Source organism: Acanthaster planci, linkage group LG11 (assembly GCF_054643075.1).
Source record: "Acanthaster planci isolate LZ-2023a linkage group LG11, COTS_SCS, whole genome shotgun sequence".
NCBI classification, from domain to species: domain Eukaryota; kingdom Metazoa; phylum Echinodermata; class Asteroidea; order Valvatida; family Acanthasteridae; genus Acanthaster; species Acanthaster planci.
Window position 1 is genome coordinate 14,132,882 of NC_141787.1, and position 26,954 is coordinate 14,159,835.

A 26,954-nucleotide genomic window follows, 5' to 3' on the forward strand; every position below is an offset into this window, starting at 1 on the left:
TGGCTCAAGTTCAACCGTTGAGGGGATGCTTCTGCTCAAGGCGGATAGTTGGTTGTGCTTGCGTGCGAGCTCATCGGTTTAGATGTATAGTCATCCCATAGTCGATTTCGATTAAGAAGTCCTGCATGCAGTTAAGATTAAAACTATAGGAAGGTTCCATGTATCCCAGACTTGTTGGTCTACTTCGTACAGAGGCGGGTGGTTACATTTAAACCAGGACCAAGAGTTTGGGAACCATTTTAGGGTTAGGGCAGGGAAATATCATGCAAAAATATTTGTTGATGTGTGTGGTGCGCTCGAAACGTCGGAAAGAATATTTCCCGAAGGATAACAATCTTTGATTCCAGTTGGAAATTCCTCTTGCGTTCTTTTCCAGAGTGTCTTTTTTCATGCAGTTTGTATCGCCAGTTTAGGTACGCATAAATTTAGTGCGGTGCACCATAATGATGTTTTATGGCTAAGTTTATTGATGCCTGACATTGGCATGCAACGCTGAATAAATAGCCGTAGCCTGTGATTCACACGTGTGACGTGACCCCACAATGACCTCGTGGTTCCCACCTCGGACAGTTCACCGTCCCCTTTCACCCCTGTCTGGGTTCTTTGGCCAGGTCCCTTGCAAAACATCCACCGAAATTACAGAGGATCCCCTCAATGACTGGAAGGTCGAACAGCACAATGTTACTCTATTCCCACTGTTTCTGGAATATACAGGAAGTATATACACGCATACTCATGACTGTTGTATCCGCTGTCGGTTAAATTCTAGGGTTCAAAGGTTCTTCTACAAGAGGTTTGCCTCGGTTTCAGTAATCTTGTCTGAATTATTTGGCTATAAGGTTAAAAAATACACGCACCTACAGTACAGAAACCGTCAACTCAACGGCTCCGGAGATTCCACATAGAAGTCTGGGTCATTAACATGCTGGCCTATGTGCTCCGAGCTACAGCAAGAGATCTCTTGCTCTAGATTGGAGCTTGGGCGCAACTTCAACAGAGGCTCCATTGGTTGGAACCACAGACATATAACTTGAATGCATAGACCACCAGATGCTGTTCAAAACTACAGGAGAATTCCGTGATCTGTACGGCGCCCGACTAAAATCAAAAGTATGGGCAGTTTACCCCTCGATAAAGACAAGAGAAGTTACGCACGGGTGAAGAATTCCAGCTCAAAAATCCCATGAAGCCATTTTTTTATTTTGAATAAAAATCCTCTATTACTTAATCTGACCCAAGTAGATTCAAAACGATTTTGGAACATTTGAAGAGAAGTGATAGCAGTACCAAAGAGCAAAGAAGTGAACGTATTTTGATAGCACATGTACAGTACATGTATAGAAATACAGGCAATGTTAGTGCGTCACGCGCAATATGCACTGCATTGCTTTCCAATATAATGGCTACCAGGAAACGAACACTCCCGACCAAACTGGCTCTTTTCAATCGATGAGGGGGTGCTCCTGCACAAAGTGGAATGAGATCGGTTTTTGGTCTCAGTAACGAGCCATCAAGGTGCCTTTCAAAACTTAAAGCGCCACTCTCCTGGGAACGATTGCTTAGAAAAATTACTGTCTACTCATTCTTTTTAAAACGGTGCAGGAAATGTTCTCTGTTTTTTACCTTAAAATTTTCATCAGCATTTCTTTATAAAAGTGTTGTTATCAAACATCCTTCAAGTCTTCGAGAACATGACGTACACGATTTGATCTACAACAAATCATTGTTGAGCGCAGGACATTTGCCTATACAGCCCATCCCCGCTTTTAATTAAAAAACGCGTGTATATTCATAGGTCGTCGCACTTTAACTCACCAATACGAGTGCTTCACAGTAGTGCGCCTCCAAGAGTTTACACGGCGTTGGCCAATTACAGGACACGAAATCAGTCGACCCATCCAGTGCGCGTTTGGAAAGGGTAGACAGATTTTGCGCGTGTTTTGAATGCGGCCCGAATTCAGTCTAAATATTAGTCCTGGGAGTTCAGCAATACCGGCTGGTGATAAAGACTATCCGACTAGCCGTACACAAGACGTTTCTTAACCTGTCCCATGCGTCCCAAACTGTTTCATCTTCAATATTATTATCTACATTGTAATCTGTATTTTGTGTCCAGGAGTCAGTGAATGCTAGAGTAGTATTTGTAATGCCTTCATGCTTTGGATTCAAGGCTAATACAGTGATTCGTTAAGAAATAAGTCACGGCCACCCTGAGTGGTTTTAATCTAACGGTACAAAGGCCAGATAGATTAGCCTTTAAAATGATCATAAAAATGTTTGACAAATCATCGGGTAGTTCTTGCCCCCCCCCGGGAATTTTCAAAAAGCCCTTTACAATCTCGAATTATAGCAGGTGCACGGAAAACTGCTCCTTAAAACACAGTCAACAAGATTTGTAGAGCGCCCTCAATCGCCGAGGAAACACGTTGCGGTTGTAAAGAAAAATGCGGATGGCATACGATGCAGGCAGCTTGCTCAGAAATTTGTCGATAAAGCTTCTAAGCTTGGAAACAATTCCATTGTCGTCCACATTAGTCGAGCACCTTCGAAAACATCAATAAAATGCTTATGATTAGAAGTGACTTTGATTTTGAAGTAATAAACTAACTGAAATTTTACTTTTTTATAATTCATAGTCCCAGCTTTATTTTGTTAAAGATTTCTGCTTTTTGGGGGGAGACGTTTCTTGTTTTTGGCAATTTCAGTTAAACTCGAGAGCATGTACCAAATCAAGTTTACTTTTAATTTTTGGATGTTGAGAATTTTCTAATTTCCCCTCTTTGAGAGCTGAGAAGACAAAGTGCGACGTAAAAATGGGGGGTTTATCAGAAACGCACAGTTAATGTTTGAAGGACAAATTTTGCCACAGCCTCGTTTGGGCTACCGAGCAGTGCGCCAAATAAAGTAAGCCATTGGATGAGGTAGACCGTGATAGCTTTTTGCTCACATTTTCTTTTGTGGTGCCTCTCGTGAACTTATGGTCTTGCGCCAGCTGTTATTGGTGTATGGTCAGTGTGGATAAAGCGCCCGCTTGGGTGATTTAATCCGCGGCGCGGCGTGCATGGATTGCGCTCCAATTCATGCACTTACAACGGTAATTCCTTACAAGATATCAGCCGCCATAGTGGGATCACGGGTCCAGGTTTAGGCACTGAACTTCTGGAAATCCTCTTGCAGTGTTTTGCTCCCAATTGTTGTTTGCAGGAGTCAAGGATGATGCATGAGAAGGCGTATTCAGGTAAATAAAATCTTGCTGTATTTTGCTTTGACATACTCATCACGCATTTCAGAAACCAACAGGCGGGCGGGGGGGGGGCTTACCCCAGAATTTTCGGGTCCGACGTCCTCCCCGCTTCGTAAGAGCGGGGTGGACGTTGGACCCCACGGTTCTGGGGGTATTCAACGCTGTGCCGGGTGTGTGTTTTACGTTTAAGCCAACTCTCGTGAATTCATTATGATTAGCAAAATGTCTGTTATGTCGATTCCACCGAGGTCGCCGATGCTGAAAATTTGCACCTCTGCGAGATTCCTGACATTGTCCGCTCACCTTGTGCAGACGCTTCACATAGTGTCACGTGATTCCATAGATTTGCCTATATTTGTTCTATACACAGGACTTTGCTGTAAAAAACACAATCACTGATCACTGCGCCATTATAACCCAGTAACCTTGGGGCCAGTTTTGACACTATTGTTCCCGAATTCATCAATGCACAGAATGCGGAATAAGCACCACGTACCATGCTACACCTATGGATAAAATCCACTTCGTTCGGCACTATTGGGTTTCTATATTGACTCTCTCCACTCTGATCTCCAGCAGTGTGACTATCCAAGTACAATGGAGATGACCCGAATCAATTCCGCTCTGTGTAGTAAAGGCTCCACCCCAAACGCCATTGAAGAATCAAGGCCGCTTTCCATAGCGTAATACTTACATCAACGATAAAGACACACATGACACAACGGCCATATTGCGATTTTGAACGCGCCCCTGCTGGATATGAGGTAATGCATTGCGGGTGTTCTGCTAAAGGTTTACTTGAGCCTGTCCTAGTAATACAAAGCCCTTGCCCTCTAACTCCGCCTTGACCTCTCTGGGCCTACATGTGAAACCCACAAAATGAGGGGGGAAGGTCACTGGAACAGACAGAAATGCATTCATGTGATCGCGTCCACCTCGAGCAGAAGCACCCCTCATCGGTAGAAATGAGCCATGTTGGTCAGGGGTGCTCATTTTGTTGGTAGCGATCTATGCGACCGTGACGCGTGCTTTTCATAGTCGTTTGTGAACCAGCGAAGTACAGTGCCTACGTACCAAAGGAGCCAGCGTTGCTAGGAAAATTGCGCCCTTTCTTGTTCCAGCTCGGGGATCATTAATACAGAGAGATCGACCCGCAAGCAGTGTTAACTTTCAACATTACCCCCACTCTCATCAGATCTGAAGGCAGACGCATAAAAGAATGGCGCTTTGGAAAGCTCATTCTTTGATGAACAAATCAAGTGAAATCTGTCACTTCATTGTCCAAAAAAACTTGATTTATTTGTTGTCACAGCTGTTCGAGGAAAGCTTTACCAAACTCGGAGAAAAGTTGTTGACACAATGGTGTGCTCGGAATCTCCAAATCTGCACTCTTGCGCATTATAAATAAAGACGACAATATTATATGTTGTAGATGACAATACAGGCGATTCACAATAGTGCACCACCAAGAGTTTGCAACGCGTTGGCCAAACATAACGCGCGAAATTTGTCGACCCTTTCCAAACGCGCATTGGGTCGACAAAATTCGCGCATTGTGATTGGCTGACGCGTTGCAAACTCTTGGTGGCGCACTATCGTGAAACGGCCGTATTGGAGTTACTCACCTGAACATAAAATACATGTACATACGCTACAATGCGCCATCTGCAGCGTTTTGGGGGCAACAGCGTAATGGAGCCTTTCAACACGCCTGCTTTGTACAAGATCATAGAAGTCAGAGCCGCGTGACCCAAACGCATGCTTTGCTGAAAACACTCGGCGCTAAAGAAGTCCAGACTTCTCTTTGCCTGTTGTCGACCATGGTAAATATTGATGTTGATTGTTGTCGCTTTCTTTTCAGACAGGAAAAGAAGCCAGGAAGATGCTTTCGCAGCGTACAACAAGGTAGCTTATAGTCAAGTTTAGTTGCCAATAGCCGGTCGTTATGGTTAAATACATGCATAGGCATAACTCGTTGACTCGTGGGTTTACTGTCTTTCATTTTTGACTCGATCATCATTTTGGTCATTCTATTTTGTCGCTTTTCAGTGGTCACTGAGTTTATAATCAGTACGTTGTCACCGATCACTCCCCGTATTTATTGTATGACCTCCAGCCCCATGCCGCTTGAAATTCACTATGCATGGTGCCTCACCAAAGCTTGTAATGCTCATTTCCAATGCGATGTCAAGGGATACTGCGCCGGATGGGAGCGCACCCAAACCGATTGCCATGACGCATTATTAAGCCGCCCTTCCCTATGCGTGGCAACACTTGCGCCATGCGTTGTGTTTCCGTCGATATCATTCCCGGGGCGATTTTGACGGCCGAACGCAACGCACACGTACGTGTGTTATGTTTCGTGTCCGTGAAAGTGAACGCATGAACGCATCGTGTACGCAAACGCACCCCAAAAACGTACATATGGAAAGGGCGCCTTTACGCTGGTCAGCAATTCAAGATTTTCGCGACGGTAGACATTTAATCCAGACGTTAATTAACACTGATTATCTTTGAATCAAATATAAAACCGAATGACGTAGGAACATCCGAGCAATTGAGTATAAATTTCCGGATTACAAAATTAATTTCTGACCAGGTCCAACCTTTCGAGATATTCCAATTAGTTTTCATTTGATAACATTATCAGGGAGTACGCGAATCTTACCTTTATTGGCGTCATCGGCGATTCAGCCTTTGTGAATCAATTTCTTGGCTTTAATTATCGTCACCAATGACTGTTTTTTTCTGACACTATGCAGGAAATCATTACAAGTGGTAAATACAGTGAAGATGAATATCCAGATCTTGAAGAGAGGCTTGTCAGCTATAAAGGTAATGTGGTTCGTTTTAGATACATGATTTTTCACGGGATGACTCTCTGTTAAATCTAAGGTAACGGTGATTAGGCATCGTTTTACACCGTTAAAGATTTCTGTTAAATTAAATAACAAAAGATTCTATTGTCAATTGGCATTACAGAAGTTGCTGTTTTGTGACAGCACATTCTACTGTCAATATTTCTTTATTTACTAACAGGAGATTCTTATGGAAGTGTATTTAGGACTTGGTAAGAAAAAAATTTAATTCGTATGTACAAATTACCTTTTCGTACGTATGGATTACTGAACCGTACTTACGGATTATGTTGCATGGCATGACTAAACTTTAGTTCATTAGGCCCGAGCGGGACCAAGAGAGGGTGCGATTTCCTAGCAACGGATGCTCCTTTTGTAGGAACGCCACTTTGCTGGTTCCCGAAAGACAGTGAGCTACATGCGTTGTGTACGCGTCCGCCCTACGGCAACAAGGCAACACTCCCCACCAACATGGCTCTTTTCAACCGATAGGGAGATGCTTCCGCTCAAGACGGAATTTTGAATGCGGCCAATGCCTAGGATCATTATTAACAAAACCGTACACACAAAGTAGTAATCCGTACGTACGAAATAGCCATCCGTATTTACTTAATAGTAATCCGTACCTAAGCACTAATTTTTTCTCACCCTGTCCTAAATACACTTCCATAATAATCTCCTGTTAGTATACAGAGACAGTTGACAGTAGAATGTGCTGTCCCAAAACAGCAACTTCTTTAATGCCGATTGACAACGGAATCTACTGTTATATAACAGACGAAGAGGGTTTTTTTTAAATCTTGATTTTATTTAGCCTGTGGGCTACCAGTCAATAAACTGATTTTACATCGTCTGTTCACAACGTCATATCCCACACTGCAGCAGTCAACAATAGTTTTGTCATATCTCTGTCTTGATGATGTTTTCCACTCGCTTTTCTGAGGAAGATTAAGGACGGGAAATGAATCTCTGAACGACTAGCAGTCCGTACGTCAGACCAACACCTCGAATATGATGAGAGAATTATTCTGAGATTATCATTATTGATAACACTACCAAACCACTTCCACTCAGTTTCGTACTTCGGCCTGCTGCGATAGTGATTCTGTTGTCATGAGAAAATACATAGTTTTTTTTACGTTCTTTACAGGAATGTTTATGGAGTTTGATGAGAACTCCTCCGGAGACATTGGTAAGAAGAAAAGGGTCATTAAAAATCTACAGTCTTATTGGACGGAAGGTTACTGTCTTGGCCAGTGGTGTCAGACTCTGTTATGTCTTACATTATTGGGGCTCATGACATCTCATGCTTGGGCAAAGGGTAACCAAGATAAAGCAAAGTTCTCTTCGTTTTCACGCGGTTATGCATGTATATATATGCATTTTAAACACTCCCGGGTAAGATCGACTTGCAATCGGTGCCTGTTGGGCCTGACGATTTTCCGCGTCAAAAACTGACCCTCTTCCGGGTCATTTGACACTTTATGGTTCGCTTTAACACCCCCCCGGAGGCGTCTTTTTGACTCATTTGGGTCAGGCTCCACGGGACACCGATTCCTGGGCAATCTGATACCGGGGAGTTCAATAGAAGCGGTACAGTGATGAGACGGCATTGCTTTCCTTTTGCCCTGATTTTTTCACTATTTAAAGATATAATGGAACTCAAACGCATGATGGAGAAGCTTGGTCAGGCCAAGACCCACCTTGAGTTGAAAAAGATGATTACTGAGGTGGACACCACCAACTCGGGCACCATCCATTACAACGAGTTTATCGAGATGATGCTGGGCAAGAGGAATTCTATTCTCAAACTGTGAGTGTAAGAGAATTCTAGAACCCATGCTTTTCCAGTTGAACTGGGTGTGGTGATGGAAAGTAATTAAATGTTTTTTTCAGAAATCATCCCATTGTCTGTGGCTTTGTAATCCATCTCTCTACTTTCCGCAGCTGTTCAAAAGTCAAAATCTCACGAGTTTTTCCGTGTGTTCCTGTAAAACCCTGACGAGGAGGTGGTGTGTGATCCTGTTCCGAGAACAGCGTTCTTGAGTCGTGTTCCCGCCGTTCGAGCGCGAGAACATTGTCAGAAACCCGTGCCAAGAACAGGCCGCCCGAACTCGACTTAAATGTCTAGTCCTTTGGTACGAACTCAACCTCGACTCCATGGGCTGCGTGCGAGTTCCTTCACTAGATCGTGAGATCGAGCAAGGCATGGTGGGATCCAACATAGCGCAGTAAGATCGTACCCATGGGAACGAGGTTGGTACGAACTCACCACATACGCGCGCAAATTTATGCGCGTTTGAGGTTGCACTACACCAAATACACGCCCACAGAAAACAGTGCAAAATCGGACCGAAATAGCGCCGCCCGTTGACTCTCGTGAAGAGGATGGCCTCCTTTTTTACTGGAAATTCAAGATTATGGCCAGAAGATCACTTTTCGTTTCAATTTCATGGGGGTTAGCGACGAAAATCTTTTTAATTCGCCTTTCAAGGAAGATACCCCAAAACAGCAGTAAAACTAAGCGCTAATTTCTGAACCTAGCCGCCCACCTCTATCCAAAATAGGCCCGCAATTTGGAACTGGAAACTATTAGTCCCAAATTCGGGATTTATAGAAATATTTCTATGATGCCTCCTGATTACGGCATGTCTTATTGTAAAAACCCCGTGGGATCACAAAATATTAATTAGCTCTCGCGCGCCGAAATACAAGCATTTGATGGGATGCACCCTCGACGCGGAGCACGTTGAATACGCACGATGACTTTATTCTGGAATAATGGTCTTCGCGTGCACTGACGCCAAACGCGTGCAAGAACCGTCCGGTTTGAAAACTTCCTACCAGTCTGTCTGTTTTTTCGCCGAAGAAGATGCACTTCAACTCTGTAATATTAAACTGATTTTTTTTTCCTATTTCATTCGCGCAATATTCGCCCTCAGCTGAAGTGCACCCTCACCGGCGAAAGAAAGACAGATGGTACTAAGTTTTTCAACCGGGTTCTAACACGCGTTCGGCGTGCACGCGAAGACCACACATTCTAGACTAAAATCGTTGGCTTTGATTTATTAGCCAACAATCAGACGCACCCCCTCATCGGTTGAAAAGAACAATGTTGGTTGGCAGTGATCCATTTTTGTTGGTAGCCATGCAACCGCAACGCATCGTAACGCATCGCATCGTCGTTCGTGAACTGGCGACGTGCAGTTTCCACTAAAGGAGCCTCCGTTGCCGGGAAAATGCTTGGGGTGGAATGCTGGAATAAAATACTGATGCATTTCCGTATCCTTAAAATTTTAGTTCTGATTTTTTTTCTTGATTTTCCAGTATCCTAATGTTCGAGGAGAAGAAAAAGGAGAAAGAACGACCGACAGGCAATCCTCCTAAGAGGGACCTAGAGCATCTTCCTTGAATTCGACTGAAGACAGAAGCTATGCATTTCGTCCCGATTTCGTGATTTCCTATTTGAGCATTTTGAACTGTTTCCAGTGATAGTGTTATTGATCTGTCTTCAGTTTTTGTAAAGACTGAGTAAACTCATCACACGCTACTCGATTAGCCCGGCTATAATGGTATTATGGTTCCTTAGCCTGTCGAGCTCGGCATTGTTTCATAACAAGGGCATTGCCTCCATTTTAGGGAAATGGACCTTTCTTTTGTCTGCACTTCAATCGTGCACATTTTATATAGTCTGATGGAATAACGTGAAGAACGTTAATGATTTGTTTCGTGCTTACAGTAATGTATTTGTATCATAACTTAGAAAGGTTAAATATTGTTACTATGAAATACACCAAGGTTGCAGTAATTATTCTCTAGAACCTGTTGGCTACGTTAATGTACTTTCACGAGCATTATAATTTTGGGTCTGGTAGAACTGGTGTTGTTTTAATCTTTTCATTAACAGAATATTTTAAAGTATGTTTATCCGCTCCGAGCGGAACAAAAGAGGGCGTGTTTGTAAACGAAATGGGGCGATTCTTAATAGTGCGCCTCCAAGAGCCTGCAATGCCTTGGCCAATCTGCCGACCCAATGCCCTATTGGAGGCGCACTATTTTAATCGCCTATCCGCTCCGAGCGGAACAAAGAAGGGCGTGTTTTTTGGTCTTCAATGCATAGGCGCGCCTTGAGGCGCGCAAGTATGTGCGCGTTTGACGTGGAGCACGCCGAGTACGCGCAACGACCGGAATGTACACGCAGAACACGTGCTAGAACCCGATTGTAACCATCTGTCTTTGTTTCGCCGATTGAGGGTGCACTTCAGCTCGGGGCGAATACTCTACTTCATACCATAGAGCAAGGACCCAATGCTGACTTTTTTAACATGCAGTACAAACTAGTTTTCAGGGCTCCTTCTTTGGAATTACCCAAACAGTAGGCCTATTTTGAAAGTGTTATTGTTTATTAAGAAAGTGTTTGCAAAGAATTTGTATCTAACTGACAGTCATAACAAGACAAGACAACAAGAGCGTTTCACAAGAGTGCTCCTCCACGAGTTTGCAACGCGTTGGCCAATCACAATGCGCGGAATCTGTCGACCCTTTCCAAACGCGCACTGGGTCGACAGCTTTCGCACATTGCGACTGGTCAACGCTATTGCGAATCGCCTGTATCCGCCCCGAGCTGAAGTGCACTCTCAATCGGCGAAAAGAAAGTTACAAGCAGGTTCTTGCACGCGTTCTGCGTGTACGCAAAGACCACACATTCCGGAGTAAATTAGTTATGCGTACTCAGCGTGCTCTGCGTCAAACGCGCATATACTTGAGCGCCCCATGACGCACCTATGTGGTGGGTACCAAAAAAGGGTTTCTTTTGTTTCCGCTCGGAGCAGATTATTGTCGTGGACGCAACCTCAATTCCATGGGTTGCGTGCGCGTTCCTTCACTAGATCGTGCAAGGTATGGTGGGAACCAACGTGGTGCGGTAAGATCATACCCATGGGAACGAGGTCGGTATGGATGCATCCCAATAATTATTGGTTGTGGGTGCAAACCACTAATCTAAACACCAGCGCTCCAACGTACTCAGATATTTTATAACCGAGCCATTGGGGACTATTTCTGTCTATCGAACATTTACTGGTGGTATTAAACGCGAAAGATCTCGTCTACAAAAACCCACCCTTGTGGGTCTATTTTGTACAGAGGTGGACGACTTTACGTTCAAACCCGGGGTAAGAGATTGGGAACCGTTTTAGGATGGGTTAGAACCAGGATTTTTTGGAGTCAATATATATCAAACTGGTAAAGTTGTGTAATATTTGCAGACGTAGTTATATGTCGACGGGATTAGCGCCTCAATACACCAGAACGTATAGGCTGTTCCTGGTGACGGGTACTCTTTTCTATTGCTCTGAAATTTTCAAGGAATTCGGAAACGTTGCGGGAAATGTTTTCATTTCCCCTCAAAATCCCCTTCACTTCAGCTTTTCTTCTCACTAGAATGGTAATCAAAACCAACTAAGGCCTTCGAGATCTTGATATATCTAATATTTGATCTACCGAACAAAGAATGTATGAGCGTTTGGGGTGCTTTCGGGTAACCTTTACCTTTACTAACGCATGATAAGTCATGGTCTTCAGGTAACTTCTTGCCAGTTCAAGCCGACGTGTGAGGTGGTAGGCTAAGAGCGTCTAATCTGCCACAGACATAAATAATATATCAATATTGTTTAAAGAGCGCCCCCGTTCGGTCAGAAAAACACATTCCTGGTTGCCATGGTACTGACATCCACCAGACGAGAGAAAAATGGCGGCGTACATGTCGTGGTCGGGAAGAAGCTGAATATCGTTCATGCCGTTAGCAAAAGCTGTTTAGCCTAAACTTTCCGGTTCTCCAAATGTAGGCCTAATTTTGATGTTGATCGTATTGGATGAAGGTGAGTCTCATTTTATATCAAGCGTTTAAATGTCTGATTGGAAAGAATGTTCGAAAAATAGCCTAGCCCTGTTGCCTGCACTAAGCCTAGGCCCGAGGCCTGAGCCTAATTTTCAGTTTCAATCAGTGAAGTTTTTCCAGGCTCGGCTGAAATTAGCCCCACACGTAGAGCTGTGGTGGCTCTCAGAGCGCGAAATTATACCAAAAAAAGTGCTCGGACAAAATGTCATAACACAATCCATGTTGTTCTTCCTTTACCAGCTTTTGATCTGCCATAGCCTAGCCCTAGGCGTATTTATTAAAATAATTTATTAGGCCTAGGCCTGTATAAAAGGTAGAGTTGTAACGTGCAGTGTAATATTTGTACACTTTGCACAGAATGCACTTTTAGTTTAAACACTCAACCACTTAATGCATGCAGCAACATGATTATTTAAGAATACTTACAGAGGCCTATAGGCCTACATACATGTAAGTTTGTACTTCAGTAAGTGCATAGGTCGAGCTACTCGTGTTCAGCAGGAGTAAGACCCGCGGGTCAACGAGGGTATACTGCCATCACACATACAGAAATATAATGCGCGTGTAACACACTTGGGTTGAACTGGAGGAACTGCACGAACACAACCAACCATTACTGGTCCATATTGCCTGGTACCCAGGTTGTGTGTCATGCATGGGCTACAATGGAAAATTGAACATTGGTTGACAGCATGACCTACGTTTTACGATGCGCAAAGAATTGTGGGGCAGTTTCATGCCTGTGCAAGTAAAGTATACACATGTGTGTTCATACACGCGTGGCGCTGGGTGACATAGGCTTGTGATGAGCAATCAGCCCTGATGAATGCCTTGGGCATAATTAATGTAATTCTAACACAAAACTAATAATAAATCAAATATTGTGTTGATTTTTTAAGAGCTGTTGTTGATATGTTGGTTGGATAATTTGTCCAACATCTTTGATTTTCTTCGGACAAATACAATAAGTGCTCTGAAAATGTCGGATGTCAGACCGTAATTTCATGCTCTGGGCTCTCTTTTAAAATCTGTCTCTATTCTGTCGCCATAATAGAGAAGGATTTTAAAAGAGAACCACCACAACCCTACGTGTGGGGCTAGGCTGAAAGGTACTACGGAGTCAAGACTACAGTTAGTTAGGACATGTAGGATGGGTTTCTCTATTAGTCCGTATTATCGTAGTAGTTATCACATTTCCCAATCAAAATAAGATTGCTCACCTTCCTGAATTATCCTATCCTTGCTGTTGTTTAACTCTTACTTTTAAACTTGATTCATAAAATTTTATTTGTGGTTCAATTTTTTTCCTCTACAATAGCTCAGAAAATCTGTGTTTACACCGTATGCAAGTGGAGGTGAAGCCTCTATTTTAGCGGTATCGAGAAATGATTTCTATGATGGCCCATAACGCACTTTCTTCATAGATAAATAAAGATAAACAGAATAATTTAGTTTTCAGAGGAAACCAAAAAACCTCATGGTAGCCACAGGCCCATTTTGGGATAATGTTCCACTTTACCTGTAGGCCTAATTGACTCCAATTTCCCAATCTCCTCCTGAAAGATACCAAATGCCAAGAGAATAAGATGGAAACAATGGCACTGCATCACCTTACATATGGCAATGACAAGGAGTGACTTCATTTTTTTCACCAGAACTTTTTTTTATGCAGGGAACAATTTTGAAATTCATCTTATATCTTAAATTGGTGTTTTGTCAAACTAATAATAAATGTAATTTTTTTGGTAGACTCATTCTTTTATCGATGTCTGAAACAACTGTTAAAAATGCCTTCTTTCTGAGTTCTAATTCTCTGAGAGTTGTAACCATCTCATTAGATCTGAACCATTTTATTCCAATTAAAGTTAGAAATTGTAAATATCAATTGCAAATTCTTCAAATTTTGTAAGAGAAGCAAAAACATCTCGACAATTGACCCAGAGGGTAAAAGCAACAATTAATACAAGTCTAGTTTAATGGAGATTGAGGACCCGTCAAATGTTTTTCAACAAAGAAGCTCTTATTTTGACTCCCACAAAAACCGAGGACTTTCGCCAGTTAATATTCACAACTCCCCTCCCCCCTTTGCCCTTTTGGAGATATTTGTAAAGAAGGCTTTGTGTTTTCATAGCAGATGGGAGCTAGCTGTACGTATCTATCATGAGTGCAGTCATGGCAACAGACGACCTCCTGAAGAAGTACCTGGTGGAGGAGACATCCTGTGGGCCACTGTGTCAGCACCCCCAGTGCTGGGCCTCGAACCGTCGTGTGGAAAGGGGGCTGCCCCGCTTGAGGGATTCCCTACAGTCTCCATGGACCGCCAGTGCAGATGAAGGTAAGGGCCGGCGACCATTTAGACCCGGTTTGAAAAGGGCCCCCCCCCCCGGTAAGCTCGCCCTGTTGCAAAAACCCCTTTCATACCGGCCTGGCTACCGGCCTAGGATGCTGGACTGGTTGTTGATCTCGAACTTCTCCATCCTGGGGTCTATTGCTTGCAAGTACTGGTACATGTAATCTATCCCAGAAGGAACCTGCTTGTGGTTTTTAATCCTTCAGCTCTATACAATGTTTACACAATCCGCTTAGACCCCTATTCATCTGTGGAAGCATGGTGGGGGAAGCCTTTCATCAGGGACTTTGAAATGCCGATGTGCAGACAGGCCTGATACCGGCCTGGAGCAGCCTCAATACTGGGCAGGCATTATACAGGGTGGGCTAATGGGGGGGCCCTTTTCAAACCGGGTCTAAATGGTCGCCGGCCCTAAAACAAATGTGTTTTTTGTTGGGATACTGCGACCTTAACTCGGGGATAATTGTTTACAGCTATTCTGAATCCTCCAACATGCATTGGTGGATGCAAGTCGGTCAGTCTGCGCGATTGGTTCATATTGCACGATTAATCGATCTTACAGCACAATTTGTCAGTGCTTTACCATAAAGGCAATCCCATAGTTTGGGAAATTCAAAATTAAGTATGAGATTCCCTACAGGTTCAATCGAGAGTGCAGCGTCATTGAGCAGACCTGCAGAGTGACCAATTGACCGTGTAAGGACCGTACAGACACTTTTGGGGGGGCCAAGAAAGTTCTGTTTCAATGTTACACTGAGATACCTTCCTCGTTCCTTAAGAATCCCTTCGAACTCTTGATGGATTTTGAAGGATCTTGGAGGGCAGATGATCCAAGAGACGTTGGGTTATTCATTCTCAGCAAAACCCTACACATTGACAAAAATGCTATAAGCATGGATCGAGGGCTTCGACTTCATCCAACATTTGCTTGGAGGGAGTGTTTACACCTTGAGAGTTGTGACCTCATTTTCTTTTTTTTCTTTAATGACGCGTTATTTTTTTTTTCAGGTGCTTTGCCAACCCTCAAAGTTCAAAATCTCTTGGCCGAGTCTGGCCTTGGCAGGAGAGATGACTACACCCCAGCACAGCAGCCATCGCATCACCGCAGCTCCTCTGCACCAGCTGTAGATCTTGACAACAGGTCGGTATAATCAGCATATGCGAGGGAAGAATGTTGAGGGTATCTATTGATTTTCCCTGTGCAGATTCCCGGAAAGATCTTCAACTCAGAAGCATGATTTTGCCAACCCCCAACTCATCTTGTTACGTTGGGTCAGAATTGTGGAATTCAACCTACTGTTATGAAGCAAGCCTTCTCGCTTGAACAATTTCTTATTTTGCTCATTATGTTTCTGTAGTCGTGCAAGCCCTTGAGATGCAAATCTAATAAGTGACACTGATGTCCCGGTAAATGTATTTGTAACCTCTGCATGATTTCCATTTTTATGTCGTCGGCAGGCCACAGCAAAAGTTCCCGTACACCCCTTACACGTCCCCCATGGGGGTGCGGTCAACCAGTGCTCAGTCCCTGCCCTCCCCATTGCAGGGGCGTCAGCCCGCCAAAGCCAAGTCGGTGGAGGTGAGGGAGCTCTTTGACATGGACGAGCTCAGCAGCGACTGGCAGAAGACATTCGTCCCCTCCCGTGTCTACGTCTGGTGCCCTTCCAAGAAGGCCTATGAAAGACAGCTGAGGAAAGAGGGGAGCCAGACTCCTGCTACGTGAGTAGCTGGCTTTTTTTTGCCCAAACCCTTATTTCATAAAAAAAAGTGACTTGAAAGCAGTGGGCATTGTTTGCTGAACTGTGGATGTCCATAAAATTAAATTTTTATCTAGACATTTCTTCAAGAGTTCTGTATTCTGCATTTCAAATACAATTACTGTCCCTGAATGAACTGCCTTTATAAACATACATGTATCGTGAACCCTCATTTTATGAATTACAAAGTTCTTGGTCTGGTATACATCTCTCACAGAAATGACCAGAATGACTCGTCAAAGCCAGTCACTTTGAAGGACATGACAGACCTCATGGTTCCCGAAGCCCCAAAGGACAAGACCAAACGGACAAAGAAAATGGTAAATATCCAAGTTTCCTTGGTGTTGTGAATTCACCATTCTCGCTGTCGCCGTAAAGGATAGAAATTATTTCAAGTGTTTATCAAGTTACGCTGTAATAGGAACCGTACTCTGTTTCACCTGAAAAACTATGCAAGCCAACTGCTTTAAACTGCATTTCAAAATGCACAGCTTTGTAATTTCTGATTGATTGCAACCATAAGAGCATAAGCTTTTTAAACTCTCTTCTGCATAAGGTCGAAAAATGCTACTTTCACAATTCTGCATAAATGCCTTTCCTCATTACTGAAATTATCTCAACCCTCACAGGAAATTTCCCTGAATAATGCGTCCATTTCTCAACAGCCTTGCCAACCATACCGTAGACTGAATGAGTTTGTTTTTAAATATTCAAATTTGCAGAAGAAGAAGCCCTCTAGGATCACCCCAACCGGAGGCCGGCCGTACACCCATCCCAGTAGATCACCACCAGCTACCCGGAGAGCCCAGCCGGCTGACATGGACGAAAGGTGAGACAAATGCTACAGATGCCTTCACCCGCGCTCATCAGAAATCTGCCTAAGCACCTTAGCTATGTATACATAGCTAAGGGACAGGTTACCACCCAAAGTCCCATGCCAAGTATATTACTTAGGACCTGTTTCCCCGCTTACTTCCGCTCAGCGAGAGAATTTGCTGAGCAATGTGTTTAGCAATAGCAGTTCAATGAAAACTGTGGCTTAACTGTCGAGGACTGAGGGCAGCAGAAGCCTGTGCCCCCCCCCCCATTTGAAACTTTAAAAGCCTACGCACAGGTCACAGTTAAGGTGCCTTCAGTGCCCCCTTTTTCAAAATGTTTGCATCCCCGGGTGCCCCTCAGAAATTACACCCGAGTTAGGCCCTTGCATGAGGTTAGGTCACCTTCTCACTCAGATGGCCTGGCGCTGTGGTCTGTCCATAAATTGTCACTGGTATTTGGAAAGTGTTCAATCAACTTCTGTGAGCATTTTTTAATCAATATCTTTTCACGCGTATGATCTGTGTTGTATTTTGCCCAGTATTGCCCAGCTTCTGACTCTACCCAGGGATATCCTGATGGACGTGTTGGTGCACATTCGAAACAGGTTAGACGAGGAACAAAGGTTGACTGCATACAATCAAAATAATTTATGCTAATTGTTCAATAATTTAATCCCCACAAAACGAAGTGAAATCAAATGAAAATGAAACGAAAAATCCAAGTCTTTGTTGTGGTATTTTCTCCAAATTGGGCAGGCAGATTACCTGTCCTCGTGTCTCAAAGAGTTCTTGCTTCAGATGAAGATGAATCAAAGGGGATGGCACCAAGTACTTACAACAGGACTCAGGCTTGCTGGTGTTAAATTGGCCCTAGGAAAAAAAAAATTAACTTATTCAAGTTTAGTGTGGATTTCAGGAGACAAAAATAAAAATAGCACAAGGGAACTCACAAGAAGCAAAGCTTGTCGATCGCTTTAACAGAATTACTAAAACAAAATGTGAAAGGAATTTTTAAGGACAAAGAATAAAGAAAAATTTATAAATGGACATTGTATCCAGACTGCACAAATACAAAACAAATACAAATGAAATGGGGAAGTGAAGGTGAATGGAAATAGTCTGTGCCCTATGTCACACAGCTGATCATTTTCACAAATGTAATAAATTTACATTTCATCTGTTTAATATGAGGTGGTGCCAGACTATGTTGGGTTCCAAACCTCACTTTCAGTTTTATTAATGAGGCTTGATATAATTGATATAATTTATCACAAATTTTTGAATTATTCTAAACAAAAACTGGCTTTAATATGTGTGAACTTTTATTTCGTTGCTGCTACTTGTACTGTCAGGCTCTCAATATGAAAGGTTTACCTCACTTTTCATTTCAAGATGGCTGACACATGAATGCAATCTACTGACTAGATTTAAATTGTGAGACCTTTTTCTGTATTCTGGCAGTGACTCCCTGGACAAGCAGAAAGTGCAGCTGCTGCTGTCGCGACTCATGCCCCTCATCCACTTCGATGCCAACCAGCCCCAGCACCGGTCCCTCTCCCCAACCCCGCTGCTGGCCAGCGGCATCCTGCAGAACAAGAAGATGAGCCTGCTCACGCCGCAGGGGGGCGGTGGAGCCGGGCGGCACGGAGCCCAGCCCCAGGCGGGGACGGCAGCCGGCCGCCAGCGGAACCCGTTCTACCTGGACGACGGCCTGGTCGCGGCCATGACCGCCTCCACTTATAGTGGCCTCGCTCAGCAGCTGCCGATGGAGGAAGGGGAGGAGGGTGTGGCTAGTGAGGAGGAGGTGAAGCCGTCCGGTCGGATGGCCCACCAACGGCCTTTGGGTCCCATCAGTGGTAAGACCAACATCAAGAGTTCTTCTCTAACCACACACTCATTGAATTATTTGTTGACCGAAGATCGCGACTCTTGATGATGTATAAGCTCATCAGTGTCTCTAATATGCGGCCAAGAGCCACAATAACTTTGTGTCCACCATTTACATTGCATACAGTTTGTTGTGTTTATAGTTTTCAATCGTATTGCATTAAGGGTGAATTAAACAGTATGGGAAAGTTTTCTAAAATGTTTTTCAAATTGAACGTAAATTCCCACCCTTACTTCTGCCGCTGGAGACTGGGGTAATAAGCTGGACAGTCCAACCTGGCAGCTGCCCCTGCAAACACAGACCTTCAGACTGAGCCCCCTTGTGCCTCATTGGCCTACTCACCGGTACCACCAGCCAGGATTTTGAATATGTCTGCGGTGTCTTTTCTTTCTCCCCCCCTAAAAGTTGGAGTTGGCCGGAAAGTTGGCGGCGCAGTGCCTGAAAGTCCACAGATCCGGAACAAGCTCACCTCTGTTTCCACCAAGAGTCTTCCACCACTGGTCCCAGGTGCAAAACCCACCAAACCATTTGACTACAAAGGCACCAAGTCACTGGATCTGACTCTGGGTAAGTCGAATGTGATCTCCTTCTCCATAGAGACAAATGTCCTCCACCTTAAAGCATGATATTTTTACTACTTTTTCAGCGATAAGTGATTGATTCATGTGGGCAACATGCACCTGCCTTACATGTCTGGTACATTGATCCATGTATCTGTCTTGTTAGCAAGTATTGAGCTATTTGCATTTTATTATCTTTGACACACTCAACTTGATTATTTGGCCAAGTAGAAAAATGTTATGTTTTAGTTATCACAGGTTTTAAATTGTTCTTTGGATTTGTGATATCAGCACGGATACTTTTTCGTAGCCTTAAATAGTTTGAAAAAATTGTTAAACGAGGCAACATGAAGGACGTGTGGTCCTTTTTTCCTGCCTAAGCCAATTTCCTTTCGAAAATCACAAGCCTGCCTTTTAACGTCTTCAGTTGCGGCTGTGTAAAACATTGTGGCTGTGGGTAGCAGGGGCATGATATGTCGACAGGAAATGGCCACAGCCGTTACCTTATGGCTTTTATAGGTGCACCTGTTATCATAAACTATTGTCATTAAGTTTGGACACACCTTTATTGTAAGGTTGTGATTGTTCATGTGACTCCTGTTTTTTCCCCGCTTCCTATTTAGGACCATTACCCAGCCCTGACCACCATTCGCCGGAGAAACCCTCCACGCCCCGCTCCGCGAAGGCTTCCACCCTGTACGTGACCCTGCCCTCCGTCCTGTCACCCGACCGGACCGAGATGACCACGCCCTTGCAGCCCTACGGGCGGGTGTCGGGCCCCGGCCATGCCGAGAGGTTCGCCAACCAGTACCTGCATGACACACCCTCGCCGATTGCCAGCGAGGACTTTGTGAGTGGGGGTTCATTTTTTTTCTCTCTCTCTCGTCACCTTTGCCAAAGGTGCAGCCAAGTCGCAAGTCAAATCAAAGAGGAATACCTTTGTCATTAATCAACTTTGCCTTTGCTACGATTCAGTTGCGGGGTAATCTTGACTAACTTGATACTGATTGTGACGAATATCTCGATCCTCCTTGCCAAGAAACAAAATTAATTAGCCTATTTGCCAAAGTTACGTTGAACAGTGATCATGACTTACTTGGCGCTGAACAGTCTGGGAAGACTTCATACCTTAATTCAAGAAACAAAATTACTTTGGTTGTAAATACAATTTGCCATTATGAATTAATTTAAAATGTGGCCATGTGGGCCCCTGCATTAAGCCATCATTTCCTACTTGCGTTTTTCAGTGAGTTACATATCTGCGGCAGTTTCTGAGTGTTATTGGTTTCAAGTTGCTCTGTAGACAAACCTTGCATTTTGCCCAAGCGGACACACACACAATACTGAAAACATCTTTTGAAAAGCGCCTCCGTTCCTATTGCACAATATGGACTGACCGTTCGGCAGAGCCGGAAATGGCATGACAACTGTGCAACAGATTCACTTTTGTAATGAATCACGCAAATGTCTTTACTCAAGAAATGGCAGTCTTTGGAAATATCTTTATCTCTTACCAATGTTCATCTGATCAATACCTGTGCAGTTTTATAATAATATAAATGCCTGACTTCTATTTTCTTTGTATAAATCAACCTTTTGAGACGCTGGTCTGGCAGTGGGTTTCCAACTGTTTGAATTGTACCATTAATCACCGTTTTTTTCCCCCAATCCTTCCACGCATGCAGCCTGAATTATTTTGGTTTGACAATGAGGTAAAACTAACAAATTATTAATAGCTTGCAGAGCGTCACTTGCTGGATGAATAGAAGCCTTTGTTTGCTCAATTTACTAATCCCTCTGACATTAATTTCTGACTTTCAAAGCAAGGAGTTCTGCTCATGTAGGATAAAAAGCAGTGTTGTAGTTGAGGCATCACAAGACCATGCACAAGACCATTCAGGAGACCAGTCAGGAGACCAGTCACAAGACCAGTTACAAGACCAGTCACAAGCAACAGGGTGAACAGTGACAAAGAAAGCTTTTTTTCTCCAGTTCATTTGAATAGCTTGTGACTGAAATTCAGCCTGGAGGTCACGTCTTGGTCTTGTGATGGTCTTAAGAGGTCTTGACCATATGACTGGGAGAAAGGACGGGCAGACTCATCATTCCTGCCAAGCTCAGTGCAGCACAATTTACTTAATTGCTACTAACCTCTCTAATCTATTGCATCACTGATGATATCTTCAACATTGACAACCATAATGTATCAATATTCCTAGGAAATTCTTCATGCTAGTCTCTGTTTCAAGTCGTGAACTCATACTTGAGTTTGTCTTCTGTACTCACACTCATTTCAATATACTCTTGCTGAATCCCAAGATATAGAGCATTTATAGTTAACCACTTGCTGCCAGGTGGAATTTGAAGTTGCATGACGTAAACCCGTGAGATTTTCAAGATTTTCCATTTTCAAAATTCTTTAAAAAATCACAGCTTCATTTACTGGATGTTTACACCCACATGAATAACTGTCTGGTGACTGCTCTAATCTGACAGATAACATCGATTGATGCTCGAGTATTTCAGCCAGGGATGCCGCCTTGTAAAATGAGCCCAGATTGTGTAGTGTTATGTAACTTTCTTTTGTTCCCCAAACTGGCACAGTGCGCTACTGGCGTCTTTTTAATGGGGCCAGATTAGTGTGCAGCGGTAGGTATCGCTCAGCACTGGAGCATTTTTGTCCCAGTGGTAATCCGCTCGTGCTGAATGCCACAAACAGTGATATAATCTCTCCAAAAAAGGACAGATTTCCTCTGCTATATTGACAACTGAAAAAAATGTTGGTAATTCCCAGCAGCTCGGTCTTTTGTTCCGAGTACAGTCTTTTGTTATAAAGCCCAGCTCTTTTGTCTGGTTTTGGGCTCCCCGGTTTCGTGTATTTAAGCCTATGTGCCCGAAATGAGTTCCCCGGCAGCAGGTGGTTAATTAATATCTCAAATTCAGTTTTCCTCCCCCAACACCAACTCATACTAATCTGCAGACTTGTTAGCCATGTGCCATATGTGAGCGGTGTAGCAGTTAACCTTTTGCAATTTGCATGGCAAAATTAGAATGCACTTATTTTTCACTTATTGCAGTCCTCTCTTTTTTTCTATTGCACCTGCGGCATCCCTACATCGCCTTGTGAAACGAACTAGACTAAAATATGCTCTTTCTGTAATGCTAACTTGCCAAGCAGCAGCACTCTCGGATACTGTAGTAGTGTGCAAAATATAAAAGTAGTTTTATGAGCAAAATGCACCGCTATGATGGAAGATTTTAGTTTGAAACAAAACAAAGCCATCTTCAGAATCGCAATCTTCTCTGCCAAAGCAAATGCATTTTTAGCAGATTCTCTGTTACTTTGTACTCATTCATTCATTTCAAAATAAGAGACTTAAATTGGTGTTGGTTTTTTGTGCATTTTGCAGCATCCCCTCCATGCTGTGTCTCCATCCCTGTCCACTGGTGTGCCCAAGGCTCCCCTGGGTACCCCTGCGACCAACATCCACCAGCCTTATAAGCCATTGTCGGCCAGCCAACACAGACCTGGTCGCTCGCCAAGCCCGACCAAGCAAGCAGCCGGTACCCCGCATAGGGAGATCAACCCCACCTCGGCACCAGCTGACCCCTTGAATGCAGATGCCCTGGGTACCATCCGAGAAGTTCACAGCGAGCTCCCCACCTCCTATCCAGGGACATCAGCCATGGACACTAGCCTCCCGACGTCCCCAATGAAGCACGGCGTGACTCCCGTCTCAACCCCCTGGGGAAACTGCACCAGCATCACCACGGGCGCACTCTCTGAGGGTGCAGGCCGGTCCCCAGTGCCACCCCTGACTCCTCAACCCTCCACAGCCACCCCAGAACCCTGGCCTGTGGTCGACGAGCGGGACTTCATGACATCCCCGGAGAAGCCTCGAGATGCAGCGCCTTGCCAGGCAGTCAACCTGGCCACTCCCACGGCCCCGCCTCCGTCCCCCGAGCCACAGGAGCTGAAGAACGAATTTGAGTTTGCTGTCAACGACATGAGCAAGAGTGGAATGACGTCGCTGACGCCACTTGTGGAAGAGGGAGAGGAGGAAGATGAAGAGGAAGAGGTGGATGTCGGTTGGGGCAAAATGAAGGAGGCTGCTTCTCCTAGTGAGGACCTTAAAGACAGTGTTGAGGAAGGTCCACGCAAAACTGAGGACATCAAGGGAGATGCTGAAAGTAAGACAGAAAAGGGTGCCTTCATGAGAGAGGACACTAAAGAAGATACTGAAAGTAAGATAGGAGAGGATGCTTCTAAAAGTGAGGACATTATAGGTGTTAAAAGTAAGGTAGAGGAAAGTGCCCAGAAAAGTGAGAACGTCAAAGAAAATGAGAGTAATATAAATCAGGAGGGTGTTTCCAAATGTGAGGATGCAAAAGAAGCTGTTGGCAGTGAGATAAACGAGACCGGAACAGAGGAAACCAAACCTGAGATTGAGGGTCAGACACATCAATCTGCTGGTGGTGTACTGCCTTGTTCGGAAAATGACCATCTGATGACCACCTGTGATGTTACCAAAAAGGACGGAGCAGCAGGTCCCGACCCAGACACAGGAGGTGAGATTGCTGCTGGTTTGTTGGAGACTGGTGGTGGCAACTCGTTGCGTGAAGCTGGACTGGCGAAGGAAACACCCGAGGTTCAAATGGACAAGGATTCAAGTCCGAGGACAAGTCCACGGACGGAGCAAAACAGTGCCACAGAGGTAGCAGGGGATTCGGAAACAGTTTTACCCACAGAGTCTCCCGTGGCAAACGATACAGGGCGGGAAACTGACGACAACAAGGGATCCCATGATGCGCCTGGACTTCCAGATTCAGACCCCGTACCAGATGGGCGAGACACAGGGATCACCACCGAGCACCAAGAGGATGCGGATAAAGATGATGATGTCCCACCGAACACCCAAGTGGTAGAGAGGCTGGACACTACATATATGTCCAAAGACGAGGGGAAAACATTGCTTGATTCAGACCGTGGTGTTGACTGGGGACGTGAGCAAGTCCAAGAGGACAACTGCTCAAGTCCAGCGGAATGTCATAATGCTGAAAACGATCAGAATACAGGCATTAACAGTCACGAAATTCCTCGGGAGGTGAAAGAAACCCCTGCAGGAGATGCAGACCCCGTTAATGACACTGAAGGACAGATCTCTGATTTGGGCATGGGTATAACTGACTGCTGAATGCAGACGGCCTTTTCAGTGAAGATGGCGTAATGGCCATGGGCCTTGAAAAAATTGCGGTCCCCCTGGCCCAAAGCCGTGTACAGAGAGTTAAGACACAAGTATCACCGGGGCCTGTTGTTTGTTTCACGCGGATTCCTGACATTGGTTCACTGACACCAGGACCCGCCTAATGGATAGTGTGAATCAGCATTGAGATTACTGGTTATGATCCAGAGCCGTGGGAAATAAACAGGCCCTCTATTGTTGGAAACAAACCGGCAGGTGTATAGTGCAGTTGGCTCTACTCTACACAAAATGAACAGCCATTTTGTCTCCTAAATCTGAAACGGGTGCTACTCTCTCTGTAAACAGCTCTGCCATGGCCTGTTTTTTTCAGTGTGGGGGGGGGGATTTGCGTCATTGAATAAGTGTTGCACTCAGATATTGAAAACTTGATGCTATATAGCACCCAGCCAATTTCAGCCGTTCGTAAAAACAGTTTTTTCTGTTTTACCAGGTTTGACATTGAATTCACATTGCAGTGTTTGACAGCGTTGCCACATGCATTTTAGAAAAAGTCTGTTTGTGTTGCTTTGCTGACAAAAATAACACGTTAACGCCAAAGGACACCAGGTTTGGGTTTTAAATGTACAGTGTACCTGTTGGTCAGTTCTTCATTTGATTCCTTTTCCAGCCTTTTTGCTTCTTCCGCGTTGAACTTTGTTCCCCCGTCATTAAATCAAAAGTGCACCTTTTAAAAAAAGTCATCACATTTGTTAGCAATTGTGAATGAGGAATTTATAAAGATTGAACTCTTAAACAGTGGAATTCTGTTTACACTTTCAGCCAGATTTTGATGAACCAAAAAATGAATAATATTTTGGCAACATTTCCAGGGTAACTCGTACTCATACACATCCAAAATACAAACTATGCCCAAATTGAATATTTGAACATTATCTTAAATAAATTGAGCTGTACATATATTTATATGGTTAACCATTTTTCATAGATTTTGTCTTTTAATATTGGCTTTTTGAGAGTACATTTCTAGGCAGCTTTTTTTAGGGCTAAAGTTGCTGTGTTGCCAGAATTTTCCGATTGAGATTCCTCCAATTCTTTAAACCCTGTTTTGTTTAAGGGCGGGTCCAGTGAATGGCTATTTTTGGTTACTTACCCTTCCAAAAGTGTTTTAGAAACGCACATGCAGCCTCGCCGCTCATGAAAGGCTGTAAAAAGTTTCATGAAAAAAAATCCAAATTTGTAACCCACCTGAAACACGTGTGGACCCGGAATGTTCCTGGTTCTGTTTAACTTTGGCAGGAAAAAACTGTATGCATTGCATAATTATTTCATTTTCCAGGATGACAATAGGTCCGAATAAATTTTTAATCATTAAATTATGGAAATGATGAGCACATGTATAATTTTTTTTTCAGAAAATAAATGTATTCTCGCCGAGTTGTCCTTCCAAGCTTGGAGTCCATTATTAAGAGTTACATGTACTTGTAGTTCCGTTTAAAATGTTGAATTTGAAAGAACTTATGGTCGGTAAAAAAAAAAATACTAACCTTACCCAGAATGCTAAGTGTTGGCTCTCTCAATTAAATAAAATGGCCGGTAAAAGCACTCAATAATTTGTTATGAAAGTATTCCAAGTCGGCTATTTTGCTCTGAATTTTTTTCATAGCCCGGTTTCTAGTGTGAACAGGCCGAGAATTATGATTAGGCAACGTGCAAACAAAACCCCTGGCTTTGCGCCCCCCCCCTCACACACACACACTGGGCTGGCACTTGATACCGAACCCTCGGGCTCGAGTCACTTCGACTATGGAGGAATAAAACCGTGACATGCGTCGACACTGCACTGCAGCCAGCAAAAATTAGAAAGTGGGTCCTAGATCTTGGAGAGAAAAACTGGAAAAATTCAACCTGGCCGTTTACGAAAATTGTGTCCGAAACCTTGTTAGTTTAACCGTGTCAGGGACCATTACTACGGAATGTAGGTCCTAGTCGTCTAATCTGTCCTCCCTGGTCGCTGTTGTTACGGATTCGTTTTCTAAATATGATCGATTGACCAATATATTCATTTTTATTCCGAAAAAATTACTTGCCCCAAAGATCGAAAAGTGATGATATCATAAATACTGCGATGCTTAAGTCCTAAAGAAGAGGCAAAATGCGTATCTGGAGCAGGAGGTGAGCAATTCCCCTCCCACCCAACGGAGGCCCCCCACCGAGCCCCGTCAATGAGGTTCATGGTTCAAGTGACACTCAGGGGTGCCAGTGTGGGTCAGGGGTTAACGGGTGACTTTCCAACGTGTACGTCTATCCAACTTGACCGGATGATGTAACATTTCGTTCACGTGTGCTTTCCTGTGGTACTCGGTGGACCGTACGTGG

General features: G+C 44.0%; 2 protein-coding genes across 4 annotated transcripts; both read left to right on the forward strand.

The window, feature by feature from the left end:
* Positions 1 to 2,967: 2,967 nt before the first annotated feature.
* LOC110976345 (allograft inflammatory factor 1-like) lies at positions 2,968 to 9,923 on the forward strand. Its single transcript, XM_022229531.2, has 6 exons — positions 2,968 to 3,238; positions 5,106 to 5,149; positions 6,007 to 6,079; positions 7,253 to 7,294; positions 7,753 to 7,915; positions 9,430 to 9,923. Exons 1-6 carry the CDS (start codon positions 3,214 to 3,216, stop codon positions 9,512 to 9,514), a joined length of 432 nt encoding a protein of 143 aa, XP_022085223.2. The 5' UTR covers positions 2,968 to 3,213; the 3' UTR covers positions 9,515 to 9,923.
* Positions 9,924 to 11,813: 1,890 nt separating this feature from the next.
* Positions 11,814 to 26,203, forward strand: LOC110976405 (uncharacterized). 3 transcript variants are annotated; one of them, XM_022229638.2, is made up of 12 exons: positions 11,814 to 11,981; positions 14,133 to 14,336; positions 15,360 to 15,492; positions 15,810 to 16,070; positions 16,326 to 16,428; positions 16,831 to 16,937; positions 17,466 to 17,531; positions 18,388 to 18,782; positions 19,220 to 19,381; positions 19,998 to 20,224; positions 21,060 to 21,086; positions 22,785 to 26,203. In XM_022229638.2, exons 2-12 carry the CDS (start codon positions 14,162 to 14,164, stop codon positions 24,567 to 24,569), a joined length of 3,441 nt encoding a protein of 1,146 aa, XP_022085330.2. In that variant the 5' UTR covers positions 11,814 to 11,981; positions 14,133 to 14,161; the 3' UTR covers positions 24,570 to 26,203. The 3 variants fall into 3 exon arrangements, with proteins under 3 accessions (XP_022085330.2, XP_086999792.1, XP_086999793.1); XM_087143666.1 differs by having other exon boundaries at positions 14,136 to 14,336; XM_087143667.1 differs by lacking the exon at positions 21,060 to 21,086.
* The last annotated feature ends 751 nt before the right edge of the window (positions 26,204 to 26,954 follow it).

Excerpts from the sequence above, each read along its gene's own strand:
- LOC110976405 (XM_022229638.2), top strand. The coding sequence starts at position 14,162 with ATGAGTGCAGTCATGGCAACAGACGACCTCCTGAAGAAGTACCTGGTG. Across the intron at positions 19,382-19,997 it reads GTCACTGGATCTGACTCTGG|GACCATTACCCAGCCCTGAC; the intron begins GTAAGTCGAATG and ends CTTCCTATTTAG. Across the intron at positions 20,225-21,059 it reads CGATTGCCAGCGAGGACTTT|CCTGAATTATTTTGGTTTGA; the intron begins GTGAGTGGGGGT and ends CCACGCATGCAG.
- LOC110976345 (XM_022229531.2), top strand. The coding sequence starts at position 3,214 with ATGATGCATGAGAAGGCGTATTCAG. Across the intron at positions 3,239-5,105 it reads GCATGAGAAGGCGTATTCAG|ACAGGAAAAGAAGCCAGGAA; the intron begins GTAAATAAAATC and ends CTTTCTTTTCAG. Across the intron at positions 7,916-9,429 it reads AGGAATTCTATTCTCAAACT|TATCCTAATGTTCGAGGAGA; the intron begins GTGAGTGTAAGA and ends TTGATTTTCCAG.